Source organism: Caloenas nicobarica, chromosome 10 (genome assembly GCF_036013445.1).
Source record: "Caloenas nicobarica isolate bCalNic1 chromosome 10, bCalNic1.hap1, whole genome shotgun sequence".
In the NCBI taxonomy this organism is placed as follows: domain Eukaryota; kingdom Metazoa; phylum Chordata; class Aves; order Columbiformes; family Columbidae; genus Caloenas; species Caloenas nicobarica.
This window is the reverse complement of record NC_088254.1, coordinates 5,617,968-5,632,581: the sequence shown is the minus strand read 5'-3', so window position 1 is coordinate 5,632,581 and position 14,614 is coordinate 5,617,968. Positions and strand designations below refer to the sequence as shown.

Genomic DNA, 14,614 nt, shown 5'->3' with positions numbered 1-14,614 from the left:
GTGGGATGCTGAAAGCCCCCATTTTGGCTGGGGGTCTGAGCATGTAGGCTCCCTGTCCCCCCCAGCGCATCAGCATCTGAATAGAGGGGATGGGACAGGCTTTGACTGTGGTCACCAGCTCTCCCCACCCCATCACCTCCCCAGCAGCCTGGAAAAGCCCCTTATCACCCTAGAACCTGAACGGGCCACTTTGTGCTCGTCTCCGGCTTCTGTTGAGTTTTCTAAACTTCCCCAAACAGGCTGAAGAGGATGTTTTCTCTTGCCTTGGGCAGCCTGGGAGCAGGGGGTGCCAGCACCCCAGAAATGGCTGGGTCATGCCTCCCCTCTCCCTGTACCCCGAGGGTTGGCCTGCGGGTGCCACTGGTCCCCAAAGAGGAGCCCAGGGCTGGACGGCTCCTGGCCCCAGGGGATATAAAGGCTGGAGGAGCAGCCCTGGCTGCTTTTTGGTGCTTATTCTCAGGCACGCTTCACGTGTCTTTATAGAGAGAAACTTGGTCGCACCAGATGCATCAACTACACACCTAGCAGAATCCTGTAATTTCTTTGGCAATGGCTTTTAATGATAAAACTTAATTTATTGTCATGTTCCATGGTCTTTCTTTTGTGTTTTCTGTTACTTATATTTGACATCGGTTCCAGTGTTTGGTGAGCGTGTAGTTCAGTGTTCTTTTTCCCTTCAAACTGGAAAAAAGAGACTCATGTTTGCTTACTCAGTTGCTGGTGGTTTTGTTTCCCTAGTAGAGCAGGGTGAAACTTAGAATTAAAAAGAAAAATTTATAGGGGAAGGCAAAGTAACTTGCAAAATATCTTAGGAGCTGGATGAAGGGGTAAGTTGTCTTTTGTTTTTCAAGCCTCTAGGAGTCTGGCCTGGCAATATTAATGGTTCCTCATGCTTATTACCTAAAATTTGGGTTCCTGCTCAAGATTCCCAGGTCTCCTTTTAATGAGATCCACTGAGCATTGTGGTTGTGCTGTAACTCTACCGGATCCAGAGATAATTTTCTGTAGCTCTGGCCAAGCAGGCCAGACCAAGAAGACAGCAGAAAGTGGTGTGTGCCTTTTGAGAGCCACGCAGAGAGTTCTGCTGCAGAATTCCACCGAAGTAGGAATTCCAGTAAAAAATGCTGGTTGTCTGTTCGCAAAATCTGGCATGAATGGGCTGATATGTATTATTTTGGTTATGGAATTGGGTGCCCTAGGAGTGGATGTGGTTCTGCTCTGTTCGCAGTGCCAGCTGGCTGACGGTTGTGACAGCGTAGCAGCAAATGCAAAGTAAGGGAATTTGCCGAAATGCAGGTATGTTACACCGAACTTTGTGTAGCCAGTTAAGGTTTTGTGATTTCTACAGCTGTTGGCATAGGTAATATTTATTCATGGATAATATTTAATTGAAAAAAATGTTATTAAGGTATTTGTAAGGAGGTAGGATGGTGATATTTTTTTACCCATGAAAAATCTATGATGCCTTGTGGAAGTTTGCTTGGCAGTTTGGTTATTTTATTATGTAATTCAAAGTATATTTGTTGGCTGGAAAGAGCAGCCAGTTTTGGTGAATCCTTTCTCTTTTCAGACTGGGATACAACAATTTTGAGTAATGAATCGCTCCTGGATACTGTGTCCAGATTTGTCCTTGCAGCTCTTCTGAAGCACACGAGTTTACTTAGCCAAGCTCGTGGTGAGAGGAGGCAAGTAACTTAAAAGCCGAAGCTGAACTCTAAAAGCAGCTTTAAAGGAAAGTTTGTATGATTTTTTTTTTTTTCCTTTTGAGATCTCTTTTTTTAGGTACTAGCCTGGCAAAGCCTTGGCAGAAGTTTACCGCTGCGTATATAAAGTTCGGAGTTGCTTGCTTGCCTGAAAGAACATGGAGCTTATTCAGACCAGATCGTCCTCAAGAGACAGATGAGTAAGACCGTAAATCTCTTTTCGGTTCTTCAGGTTTTACCATGTATTAAGAAAATGTTACATAATGTTGGCTTCATACATGTTGCCAGTATTTTTGTTCTATCTTGTTGAAAAACTTTCAGGAATTAACAAATGAAAATGGACAATGTAGAATTAGGAGTCTGTTAATCTGTAGTACATGTGGTATTAAATCAGTTGAAGGAAATGACTGACAGTATTTGACTCAAGCACAGCCTGAGCCTAGTTTTACCTGTAAGCACAGCACTAGTGTGCTGTACTAGAAAAGCCTACAACTCAGATGTTTCTCAGCTGTGTTGACCTGGTCGCAGCTTAGTCTGGCTGCCGTTCCTGAGCCCGACTGAGCTCTCTGGGCCTCTGATCTCTGTCCATCTCTGTCCCTCTCTCTTCCCCTTCCCTGCCTCACTCACCACTTTTTCCTTCCTCGCTGGCCAGATTCTCTGCTTAGTCCTAACATTAAGGCTACTGCTCCTTGTCAGTCCTACGTGAAGGGTAGACGTGATAGGACTGGGCCTGAAACCAGCCTGGTGACAACTTCTGAATTGTTTTATGAAGCCTGATCGGAATTGATGATGGAAGTGTTCATTGAATTGCCCAGGGTTGGGGACTGAGCCAAGTCAATGGGCTGCGGGAGCCACATTAAATGTTTCTGTGCCCTGAGCTGCCTAAAGCTCATTCATCTGTTGAGAAAAGGGTTTGTCCCTGCGGGGTGAGCAGCACAGCCACCGACAAGCTGGATGGGCTTGTTGGATGAGGAAAGGGCTGCAGCCGAGGTGTCCCTGTGCGGTGAGGGCTCCCCAAATGTCCCACCAGCTTGTACAGCCCCACTCGGACGTCCCTCCCACCCACAGCCACCCCGTGACAGTCCCCCTCCCAGCCAGAGTGATAAGGAAGAATCAGAGTCTATCTGGGTTTTTTTAGAGCAATAAATAACTTTATTGAATTAAGCAAATCTCCTGAAGTGATGTACAATATACTGCTTACTTGATTGGCTGGTATTAATAATGCATTGCTCAATCTAGACCATTAATAAGATGACTCCCGGCTGACACCGAGCGAGGTGCTTTGAGACTCAGGAGCTCTCACCTGAGGGGACCCAAGGGCCACCACAGAGCACTGCTGTCACTCCCTGTGCTCAGCGCCTGGGAAGCCGAGGCACACATGGTGGCATGAACCTCGCCCATCGTGTCCTCTGGGAGGCGTGGGTGGGGACGTGGATGCCACTTCGTGCTGTGATGCCCCCACAGGTGTCCAGGTGAGGTTCTGGTCCTCCCCACATTCTTTATTTCAGCCCCAGCCATATAGATTTTATTTTAGCTCCAGTTCTCCGTCATTTCAGCTCCAGCTCTGCCTCATGTCAGCTCTGGCCTTAAAGTATTTCAGCTCCAGTCCTGTGAGAATTTGGCTCCAGACCTTTTTTTCAGCACAGGGATGTTTCAGCTCCATACGCAGCCCTACAGTCCTTATTTCAGAGCTCAGACTGCAGCACTGATTTCAGGTCCAGCTCCTGCCCCAGAATCCTGATTTCAGCCCCAGCTCTGTGTCATGTCAAACCCATCCCCATGGTATGTTTCAGCTCCAGCCATACATCGTTTATTTCGGCTCCATTCCCTTCCACACATTCTTTTTTTCAGTCCCAGCCCCAAGATCTTTATTTCAGCCCCATCCCTATAGATTTTATTTCAGCTCCGGCTTCTGCCGCAGATTCTTTATTTCAGCTCCAGGTCTCCGCCAGTTCAGCTCCAGCCCCACAGGTTTCTCTCAGCTCCACAGCTCCCGTCTGCAGTTCAGCTCTGGGATGTTGCAGCTCAGGCCCTACAGTGATTTTTCAGCTCTAGTATTTTTCCCACAAGCTTTATTTCAGCTCCAGCCCTACAGTGATTTTTTTTTTTAGCTCCAGCCCTTTCCCCACAAGCTTTATTTCAGCTCCAGCCCTATAGATTTTATTTCAGACCCTGCCATACAATCTTTATTTCATCTCCAGCTCTCCGTCGGTTCAGCTGCAGCTCTGCCTCGGGTCAGCTCCACCTTTAAGGTATTTCAGCTCCATCCACTGCCCCAGCGTGTTCATTTCAGCTCCGGCCCTATATACCTCATTGTGATTTCAGCTCTGTGCTGTCAGCTTCAGCTCTAGAATCTCTGTCCTGGTTCCAGCTCCTTCCTCCGCCAGCTGCTCCCGGCTCTCCCAGCAAGGTTGTCAATCAATCACTGTCATCACTGCGAGCTGTCACCACTGTCCCGATTTGATTGGAAGGCCCTGAATACAGCCTTTCCCCCAGCCAATCGCAGGCGTTGGTGGATGGCCCCGCCCCCCATTCCCCGCCCACCTCGCCCGGGCCGGAGCGGCCGCTGGGTCCCCGGTTCGCGTCCCCAGGGGCCGCGCTCGGGCCGGGGCTGAGCCCCGAAACAGCCCGGAGCCCCCACCCCCGCGGGTTTCCAGCCCCGAAGCGCAGCCCTGCGGCTCCGCGAACAGCGTGACCCCAGGTTGGGGCTGGAACCGCCGGGGTGATGGGGAAGCGAACCCACCCGCACCCCGCGGGGAAAGTGCTTGTGAACTGGGGGCACCTGCACGGGGAGGAGCGGGCAGGGGGGCAGCACCTGCCCCGGGGAAATTTTATTATACTTTATTATTTTTATGTTACCGTGACACATTGTGCTTATAATAATGTAAAAAAGAATAGTTTTATTATTCTTAGTTATATTATTGAAGTCCCGCCGCTCCATCCACAGCCCCCGCGGGGAGCCGCCCCCATCCCCTCGGCGCCGCCCGGGCTTCCCCCGATCCCCCCTCAGCTCCCACCACGTCCCCACTCAGGCCCAGACCCCTCACCGCCCATGCAGGTCCCGGGATCCGCTCAGCGCCGCAGCGGCCTCCGAGGCCGCCGCTGCGTGACACAAGCGGGGAGCAGCGGGTGGGACGAGGCGCCGGTCCCCCCGCCCGCCTCCTGCCCGGGGGGCGCGGCCGCGCCGCTCCCAACCGCCGCCTCCGGCACGAACCGCGGGCCCGCCCTCACGAACAGAGGTCCCACCGCCCCGCTCACCGGTGCTCCTCAGCTCACGGAACAGCAGCACCACCGCTCCGTCCCCTATTCCGTACTAACAGCCACCCAGGCACGCCTTTTATATCCTCCGGCTCCGGCCCCGCCCACCGCGCCCAGCCACTCCCGGCACGAGACTGCTCCCGGCTCCGCCAATCCCAGCCCGCCGCCCGTTTGCGCTCCACCCAATCGCGGCCCACCTCTTCAATCCGCCCCCGCCCGGCCCCGGTGCCCCCCGGAGGCCCCGACCCCGCCGCCACTGCTCAGGGAGGAGAGGCCCGGTGGGAGGTGGAGGAAGCACCATCCCGCCCCGTCCTCCCCGGGACCAAACACCGCCTGCCGAGACCACGGCAGCGGGGCCGGGTCCCGCGCTCTCCCGAAAGGGCGGCGGCGGCATCGGGGCCTCCGGGGGACGGGACCAGCGGGGACGCGGAGCCGGGCGGGGCGTGGGCGGATTGAAAGGACGCGCCCTGATTGGGCGGAGCGGGAAGGGAGGGCGGGGATTGGCCGGGCCGGGCGCTGTCTCGGACAGGGATTGGCCGCTCGGGAGCGGGGCTGGAAAGCGCCTGCGCGGGCGGGCGGTGCTGCCGGTGCGGAGCGGCCGTGCGGGGCTGCCGCTCCCCGGGCCCAGGTGAGCGGGGTGGCGATGGTGAGGTTGGGGTTTGCAATAATAATATAGCTGAGAATAATAATAAAACAGCTATTATTTTATTATGTTACAGAGTGTTTCAAAAAGATGGACCCAATTTGAAATCACTTTATCTCTGTAACAGCGAACTGCCCACGAGTGAATCTCTTCCCACTTGGAAGGGTGGGGGACAGAATTTCACATGGTTACCCAGCGCACAAACAGCCTCAGTCATTCGCAAGATGGTGACCCCGCAACAGAAGGCGTTTTGCGTTCTGCAGTACAGCAAGACCGAATCCGTAATTGCGGTGCGGCGCGCGTTTCAACGGCACTTTGGCGTCGATCCGCCAATGCCAAAGAGCATTCGTCGTTGGTACCGACAATTTGAGGAAACGGGTTGTTTATGTAAGGGGAAGAGCACAGGGCGACCACGCACTTCAGAGGAGAACGTGAGAAGAATCGAAGAGAGTTTTCTGCGCAGCCCACACAAATCCACTCGTCTTGCCAGCCAGGAACTTGCAATCCCTCACACGACGGTCTGGCGGGTGTTAAGGCAACGTTTAATAATGAAGCCTGTGTGTGTGTCCCCCCGCTCCCCAGGGCCTGGGGACACGCTGGGCTCCGTGTCCCCCCTGCAGGAAGGTGGTGGTGAGGAGGGGTGCAGATCCTGCAGGGATGGAGGAAATGGGCTGGACCAGGCAGGTGGTCCCGGCCCTGATCCCGGTCCCGGTGGGTCCCCAGCACACTCCCGCAGTGGTGCCGGGGGCCAGGGCCATGCCACGGGCACTGTCCAGGACACTGTGAGTGACCCTGGGGCAGGGGGGCTCTGTCCAGCCACTCGGGGAAATGGGGGTCCCAGGGAGTCTGTGGCTTTGGGGCCATGCGTCTGGGGGGTCCCATGTGTCTGGGCATCCCGTGTGTCTGGGAGTGTTGGGGTGTTGGGAGAAGAAGGCACTTTGAGAGGTGTTTGGGACTAATTCAACTGTCATCTCGATGTTGTCCATGCAGCAGGTAGAGGGAACACAAAGCGTTTATAAAAGGGTTACTAAAACTTGGTAATTCTTTAAACCATTGGTAAATCTTTGTGTAATTGTGACATGTTGCCATTGTGAAATATACTGCTTTGAAATTGGGTCCATCTTTTTGAAACACCCCGTATTATAAGCAGAATGTATAACTGTAACTTAAAAAAAAATAGGTACAATAAAGCTTCCCCTGCGGGGTGGGTGCTACTCCCAGTGCCCCGGGGATGGTTTGTCCGTGTGGGAGTTGCCCCCCCCAGTTCCCAAGTACGCCCCTCCTGGGCCGGGGGGTGTTTCCAGCCCCAAACTGGGGATTGAGTGCTGTGTTTTGATGCCTGAGAACAAGCCCAGGGGCTGTTTTGGGGCTGAAAAACCCAGCAGGGTCATGCGGTTTAGCAGGCAAAAAACCCAAAAGACTAAGTGCTGTTTTTTCAGAGCCGGGGTGCAGAGCCTCAGGGCTGCACTTCTGGGCCTGAAAACCAACTGGGAGGTTGGGATCTCAGGGCTGTTTCTGGGGCTCAGACCCACCCCAAGTGCTGCCTTTTGGGACAAGGAACTGGGGGCCAAGCAGCCCTTCCCAGCCCCAAAACACCAGCTCCGGGGGTCAGGGGAAGGTCAGTGTTGGGGGGGTGGTCTGGTTGCCTTTGCCCTGCAAATCAGGATGCCAGCATGCACCAGGCTGAACTCAATGCGGGAGATAGTCCCTGGGCAAAACAGGGCTTGAGGCGCCAAGGCTTTGTTCAGGACATGCTAGTCAAGGCAATATTGGGACAGTGATCGACTTGCGACCTTATCATGTACCCCCAGTGCTGCTGTGAGAGCCGGGAGCAGCTTGCAGCAGAGCTGGAGCCAAAATAAAGACTGTAGAGCAGGAGCTGGACCTGAGATAAACAGTGCATGGCTGAGGCTGAAATGATGCAGAGCTGGAGCTGAAATAAATTGTGTAAGGGCGGAGCTGGAGCTGCAGCTGGAATAAAGGTTGTAAGGCTATAGCTGAAATAAACACGGCAGGACTGGGGCTGGAGCTGAAATAAGGATTGTGGGGCAGGGGCAGAAATACTGACCGTAGAGCTGGAGCTGAAATCTGTACCATCTGAAACACAGGCTGGAGTGGAGCTGAAACATCTCAGAGCCGTGGTCGACATCAAGAGACGGGAGCTGAAATAAACAGTGCAGGCTTGGAGCTGACAGTACGCAGACCTGGAGCCGAAATAAATGCTGTGCGCTGAGATCTGAGCCGCGGGAGCGGGCCCGGAGCCGCCCGGGGCGAGGACCGAAGCGAAGCGGGACGGAGGGAACCGGAGCCGCTTACTCCGGGGGCAGCGCCGGGAACCGCCGCGACAGCGGGAACGGCGCGGGCGGTGTTTAAACGGGCGGGGCGGGGCGGAGCGGAGCGGCCCCTCCCACGGGCAGCGGCCGCCCATACCTCCAGCCCCCGGGACCCCCGGCGCCTGCCCCGACCCGCGGCCGGGCCGCGCTCCCGGGGCTGCGGGCGCTGATGTCCCGGGTCCCGGCCCCAAGGCTCCTGCCCACCCGTAGAGCCCCTCGGGGATCCCCCCCCACCTCCCGGGGTTCGGCCCCGCCGCCGGGGCGGGGCCGGGCGGAGCGGCCGCGGCACCTCCCGCCCGGGAGCGGTTCCGGGTCGCGCAGGCGGGGTCTGCGGCGGCACCGGGGACCGGCGGCGACATGGTGGGGCGGGGGACGGCGGCGGGTGGGGGGCGAGGCGCGGCGGGTCCGCGGCGGGCTCTGACCGCGCCTTCCCCCCGCAGCGCTTCCGCTTCTGCGGGGACCTGGACTGCCCCGACTGGGTCCTGGCCGAGATCAGCACCCTGGCCAAAATCGTTAAGTGCCCGCGCCGTCCCCCTCCCCGTCCCCCTGCGCGCCCCGGGCCCGGTGCTCACCCTCCTTGTCCCCCCGCAGTCCTCGGTGAAGCTGAAGCTGATCTGCGCCCAGGTGCTGCGGGACCTGCTGGGCGAGGCCATCGAGGTGAGGGGGCCCCCCCGTGTGGGGTTGCCGGGATGGAGGCAGGGCGTTATAACGCTATAATTTCATAATTAGCGATATTACTGACTTAAATATTATTAATGCAAGCCTCAGGATTAAGAATGCTGCCAGCCAGTGCTAGTAGTAATAATATGGATGTTAAGTGTTAATAGAATTAATGCTAAGGTAAGAATTATTACTGTTACTGTTGGTAGTGAGCGCATTACGTGGCTGTATGGTACCGGGCGTTTGCCCTGACAGCCCCGCACTCTGCTCTCCTGCAGTATGAGAAGATCCTGAAGCTGACCTCGGATGCCAAATTAGGTGAAGCCCTGCTGCCCCAGCCCCTACTGGGGTCCCTCTGGACAGTGATCTGGCAGGGGGCACCTTCCCACAGCAACAGAGCCAACCTTCCATCCCACCCGCAGAGTCAGGAGACGTGAAGGCAACCATCGCTGTCCTGGGCTTCATCCTCTCCAGTGCCGCCAAGCACAATGTGGACAGCGAGTCCCTGTCCAGTGAGCTGCAGCAGCTGGGGCTGCCCAAAGGTAGGGGGGGACCCTTGGGGTGTCACCATGGGCTGGACCTGCTGGGATGTGCTGGGGCTGAGCTGGCAGCCCCCAGCACTGCCTTCTTCATGCCCCGTGCAGGATGGCAGCCATGTGGTCCCCGGTCACCTCCCCTCCACGCCATCCATCCCTGGGGACTCCTGTGGGTCTGTTACCGGCTTTTGGTAGCAGTGGAGCCAGCATGAGTGGGTGGTTTTGTTGTCTTGTCTGTTCCCCTGGGCAGAGCACGCCAGTGGGTTGTGCCGCTCCTACGAGGAGAAGCAGAGCTCCCTCCAGGACAGCCTCAGGGCCTGCAGCCTGAGACGTGAGTGCAGCATTGGGAGGTCTGGAGGGTCGGGTCACCCTACCTGAGCGGCTGGGGCACTGACGCTGCCTGCCCTCTCCAGTGAGCCAGCTGGGCTCGGTGTCCTGGCGGGTGGATTATACCCTCAGCTCCAGCGAGCTGCGGGAAGTCAATGAGCCCCTCGTGCACTTGAACTTCAACGTGCGGGATGGGGAGCGCGGGAGGACAGCGACCATCCCCATGGCCCTCTCGGCTGACAAGTTCCGAGTGCTGCTGGCAGGTGAGGCCAGGGGAGGGGTGACAGCAGGGACCCCTGGTCCCAGGGGGCTGCTGGGAGGGATGCTGCAGCACCTCTTGCCTCCCCACTGTCTCCATCCTCTCTCCTCAGAGCTGAAGCAGGCCCAGGCCCTGATGAACACCCTGCTCTGAGGAGCCAGGAGAAGGGGCGATGGTGGGAGGCGCCGACGCTGGATCGCAGGGCGGGACCCGCTGCACCCAACCAGGCACAGCTGGGGAGGGGGAAGGCGGGGCAGCTTTCCCAGCCCTCGCTGGGCCGCCCGGGGCGAGCCCGCCCGCGGGGGACACTCCAATAAAGATAACGGTGACCAAGCCGCGCGTGTCCCGCCTGTGCGCGCCGCCTGTGCGCGCCGCCTGTGCGCGCCGCCTGTGCGCGCCGCCTGTGCGCGCCGCCTGTGCGCGCCGCCTGTGCGCGCCGCCTGTGCGCGCCGCCTGTGCGCGCCGCCTGTGCGCGCCGCCTGTGCGCGCCCGCGGCGGGACTACAGCTCCCGGCGCGCCCCGCTGGCCGCGCCGCCCGCGGGAGGCGGGCGGGGGCGTGTCTGCGGGCAGCGGGGCGGCCGCGGGGCCGGAGCGGTGGCGATGCCCGAGTGCCCGGAGCTGCAGCTGGCCGGGCGCTACATCAACGAGGCGTGCGGCGGGCTGGTGTTCTCGGGCGGCGTGGAGCGCTCGGCGGTGGGCAGGGGCCCGGAGGTGCCGTTCCGCAGCGAGGCCTACCGCATCTCGGCCACCGCCCGGGGCAAGGAGCTGCGGCTCACGCTGGCCCCGCTGGGCCCCGGGGCCGCCCAGCACCTCGTGTTCCGCTTCGGCATGTCGGGGTCGTTCCGGCTGTGCCCTGCCGCCGAGCTGCCCCGCCATGCCCACCTGCGCTTCCTCACCTGCGAGAGCCCCCCCCGCGCCCTGTGTTTCGTGGACGTCCGTCGCTTTGGCTCCTGGCGCCTGGGTGACGCCTGGCAGCTGGACCGCGGGCCCTGCGTCGTCTCTGAGTACCAGGCTTTCAGGTGAGCGTCCCGCCACGCTGTTAGCTGCAGCTCCTCTGCGTTGTTTGGGCTGGTTTTGCTGTACAGCAGTAGAATGGCCATGCCCAGGTGCACCTTCCTGGTGCTTCATGCTCTGCTGCAGGCAGAATGTGATGAAGAACCTGGATGACAAGGCATTTGACAAGCCCATCTGCGAGGCGCTCTTAAACCAGAAGTTTTTCAACGGGATTGGGAATTACCTGCGCGCTGAGATCCTGTACAGGTAAGGTGGGCTGAGCACCCGCCGACCTGCCATGGAGGTTTCGTCTCCAAGTGTTTGCCAGAGCTTGACGGTTCCTCGGCTAAGCTGGCCGGGCCTCCTCACCTGGTAGGCACAGGCAAGTGCTGGAACTGTGTGTAACAGATGGACTCTCTCAGGTTGAAGATCCCTCCCTTTGAAAAGGCTCGGACTGTGCTGGAGGCCCTGAAGGATCAGGAGCAGACGAGGAGGAAGAAGGTGGGGAGTACCTAGTGCTTTTGCAGGCTCAGAAAGGGGACGGACACCATGCCAGCGATTTGTTTTGTGGCCCTGCGGGACATCTTGACAGCTTTCTGGGACCCTGCGAGTCTCTTGGCTTCCACGCAGGGAGCTGAACTGAGCTGAAAAACGTTCCTAATTCAGGTTTGGGCTCAGCAGCACTCCAGGTGGTTCTGTTTGCTTCTAGTCCCTAGTTTGGGCTCAGCTGGCTGTCTTGCTCTGGCTCTACTTTGGGCTTAGCTGGGCACAAAGCTCTGGTTCAGGTCTGCTCTTTCGGGCTTGTTCCAGCTCAGGGTTTGGCGTCTGTTTCAGTCCGTGTTTGGTTCCTCGCTCTGATGGGGCAGAACATCGTCAGGAGGCCCTTGCGGAGTTCACAGAGTCTTGCACACAGCTGTCAGGAGATATTTGCCTCTCTGAGTCTTTCACAGCCTGCCAGCAGGGATTTACCTTTCACAATTATAACACTTACTGCACAAGATCTTTCTTCTTGAGCACGTTCCTGCCCCTTGCCACGAACACCCATGTCTGGGCACATCTGCCCCTCCATCGGAGCGGCAAACAGGGCGCAGCAGCTCTGTAACCTCACGTGTGCGGTGTTCGTTCACGTGTGGCCGGGCTGGTGAGCTGCGACAGCTCCCCCGGCACATCCCTGCGTGCTGCGCTGGAGCCCGGCAGTGCTCAGCCTCTGCCTCAGGAAGCCTCTGGGGGTATTTGGGGTGGGTGAAGAGGAAGGGGCGAGGGAAACAAACACCTTGCAAGCTTAAAAATCTCTGGGGAAGCCTGCAGTAGAGCCCATGGCTGATCTCGTGGCCTCAGGGGAGAGGAAGTGGCTATTTTAAAGGAGGCTGAAAACAAAACGTATGCCTCAAGGGCTGTTCTTACAAACTGCTGGTGGTTCTGTGTGCTGGCCCTGTGGGGAATGTGCTAATGCACAGTTCGAAACCTACAATGGAGTGTGCGGCACAGGGTGGCAGCTCATCCTCAGGAGGGCAAGAGGAGATGGGGAATTTGGCTTGTATTGGGGAGGAGAGACCCCAACTAGGCTGGGCTGGTTGGAATGTGACTTCCCTCCCCTTTTCCACCCCTGCAGAACTCTTCCCTGACGCTGAGCAAGAAGCTGAAGCAGATGCGGGAGAACCCGGATCTCCTGGAGCTGTGCCACACCGTGCCCATGGAGGTCATCGCGACGGGTGAGGTGGCAGGACAGGGAGCCAGGGAACCGGGACAGCTGGGGCTGGCGAGGAGGCCTGGGATTTGTGATCCCGGCAACAGGAGGCTGGGGAGGGACCCCAACACCATGGTCTGTGCTTCCTCTCTACTTCTGTCCTTTCCCTCCCTCCCTTCCCAGAGAAAAACCTCCTTGACCCAGATCACTCAGATAACTATGCCGCTTTCAAGAACTGGCTGCAGTGTTACTTGGTGCCTGGCATGAGCTCCCTGCGTGACCACAATGGCAGGACCATATGGTTCCAGGTAAGAGGCTGGGGTTGCTGCCTGGGTGCCCCCCAACCACTCCTTCACGGGGACACCAGCCCATTTTCTGCTTCCCAAGACCCCCCAGCATTACGGTGTGTCACTGGGGGGTCTCCCTGTCTGACAGACTGCTGTGTCCGCTGGACTTGGAGGTCACAAGGACCCTCTGCGTGGTGGCCAGCTGGCCAAGGGATGGCAGGCAGAGGGGCTGATTGCAGGGATATGGGGGCTCGGGTGGTCTGGCAGCCCCGTTCCACCCTCCTGTGCCCTGTGTTGGGGTGAGGCACCATGGTGGGGCCTTGCAGAAGGAGCAGGGGCTGGCAGGGGACTCCCCGGGGCGCAGGGCAGGCAGAGCAAGTCCGAGTCCCCTGGCCTCCCAGGGAAACCTGGGTGTTCCCCTGTCGCAGTCTTGGCTGCGGGGTGGAGAAGGGGCATGGATTCTGCTGCCGCCACGCGCAGAATGGCTGTGCCCCAGTCAATGCTCTGTCACCTTCCTTGCAGGGAGAGCCTGGCCCCATGGCTCCCAAAGGTGAGTGGCCTTTTTCCTCCCCACGGGACCCACTCTTGCTCCGGGAGGGCTGGAGCCTGGGCAGCCCGTGCTTGCTGTGCAGCGCAGGGGCAAATGCAGGAGCAAAGCCGCTCTTCCTGGGGTGCCGATGGGCCACTGATGGCCGGTGGCACTGGGGGACAGAGCCTGCTGGCCCCAAAGCTTCCTACCTGCCTGCCTGGGCACAGCCTTTGCACACACAAGGTGCTTTTCTGGGCACCCATCTCCTCATCCTGCCTAACTTGGGCATGTCTTCTCCCACAGGGCAGAGGTCCCGCAAGAAGCGCGCTCAGCCGAAGGCAGATCCCGAGGCTCTGACCCCCGAGGTAAGAAACTTTGGAGCTCATATGGCTCCTGCTGGGTCTGGAGGCTGCTCTGTTCCCCAAGCCTTGCTCAGGCTGCTCCCAAATTCACAGTGGGGCTCCTGCCTGCAGTTTCTCATCATCTGGTGGCCCAAGCACACTTCTGCTGCTAAGCTCTGGCTCTGACGTCCACCCAGGTCACCACACGTGCCTCCAAACGGCATCCCAAGGCTGCAGAAAAACCCCCCAAGTCGGCTGAGGAGGTGGCTGACGGGCCGAGGAAGGGACGTACTTGTGGGAGGAAGAAAGCGACCGCTGCTCCGGCCCCGTCCCAGCCTGAGGTGCCGGTCGAAGCCAAAAGAAGCCGCCAGACGCCTGCGCGCAGGGGCAGAGGTGAGGCTGGCAGTCCCTGTGGCTTTCAAATGCCCAGGTGGGGGCTGTGGGAGAACCGGGCACCCCCTCACCCTCCCCCTTCTCATTTCGCTCTCCATCTTCCAGGCGCAGCCCCTGCCGTGTGAGTGTTGGCATGCCGCCCCCCTCCCGAGGGGCATTTTAACATTTTAACAGCTGCAGAAGCTCAGGGAGGGTCCGGCCAGGGGCCTGGGTTAGTGCTGGGGGGAAAAGGGGCTGCTCTGTCCCCATGATCACACCTGCTTGCTGCTGCTGCGTCCTGCCCGTGTGCGAAGGAGAAGCTGGGCTTGGTGATGGGGCTGATGGATCCCGCGTGCTACTGCTGTCCCCAGGCATTTGAGGGGAATAAGGGTCACGGCCTGCCTATCATGCTGGACTCTGACCCATTCCTCTGCCTAAAAGTGCATTCCCTTTTCCCTCCCCTCTTCCCTTTCTGGCTGCTGCCTGGATCATTATTTTTAGCTGACTAATAAAGTATTTTGTGTAGAAATCATCATGCATGCCTTGGTTTGTGTTAAGGATAACCTCCTTATGCTCAGCCTCTTCCCTAGATGGCCTGGAGCAGGCTTCCCTTCCACCTCACCCCCCAAAAATACAGGTAAGCTCTGCCTCCCCAGTCCCGGGAGTGAGGTCCTGCTGAGGAGAAC

General features: G+C 58.4%; 2 protein-coding genes across 2 annotated transcripts; both read left to right on the top strand.

Annotated features, from left to right (window-relative positions):
- The first annotated feature begins 8,218 nt into the window (after positions 1-8,218).
- On the top strand, positions 8,219-10,043 carry COMMD4 (COMM domain containing 4). The gene is made up of 8 exons (XM_065641884.1): positions 8,219-8,297; positions 8,378-8,449; positions 8,529-8,594; positions 8,876-8,915; positions 9,020-9,139; positions 9,384-9,464; positions 9,547-9,723; positions 9,832-10,043. Exons 1-8 carry the CDS (start codon positions 8,295-8,297, stop codon positions 9,870-9,872), a joined length of 600 nt encoding a protein of 199 aa, XP_065497956.1. The 5' UTR covers positions 8,219-8,294; the 3' UTR covers positions 9,873-10,043.
- Positions 10,044-10,235: 192 nt separating this feature from the next.
- NEIL1 (nei like DNA glycosylase 1) lies at positions 10,236-14,520 on the top strand. The gene is made up of 9 exons (XM_065641864.1): positions 10,236-10,738; positions 10,860-10,979; positions 11,135-11,213; positions 12,325-12,424; positions 12,583-12,707; positions 13,209-13,236; positions 13,519-13,580; positions 13,754-13,949; positions 14,055-14,520. Exons 1-9 carry the CDS (start codon positions 10,320-10,322, stop codon positions 14,072-14,074), a joined length of 1,149 nt encoding a protein of 382 aa, XP_065497936.1. The 5' UTR covers positions 10,236-10,319; the 3' UTR covers positions 14,075-14,520.
- Positions 14,521-14,614: the final 94 nt, after the last annotated feature.

Bases quoted from the DNA above. Each gene is read 5' to 3' on its own strand.
- NEIL1 (XM_065641864.1), top strand. From the start codon at position 10,320: ATGCCCGAGTGCCCGGAGCTGCAGCTGGCCGGGCGCTACATCAACGAG. The intron at 12,708-13,208 runs GTAAGAGGCTGG...CCTTCCTTGCAG, and splicing joins GCAGGACCATATGGTTCCAG to GGAGAGCCTGGCCCCATGGC. The intron at 13,950-14,054 runs GTGAGGCTGGCA...TCCATCTTCCAG, and splicing joins GCCTGCGCGCAGGGGCAGAG to GCGCAGCCCCTGCCGTGTGA.
- COMMD4 (XM_065641884.1), top strand. The intron at 8,595-8,875 runs GTGAGGGGGCCC...GCTCTCCTGCAG, and splicing joins TGCTGGGCGAGGCCATCGAG to TATGAGAAGATCCTGAAGCT. The intron at 9,140-9,383 runs GTAGGGGGGGAC...TCCCCTGGGCAG, and splicing joins GCAGCTGGGGCTGCCCAAAG to AGCACGCCAGTGGGTTGTGC.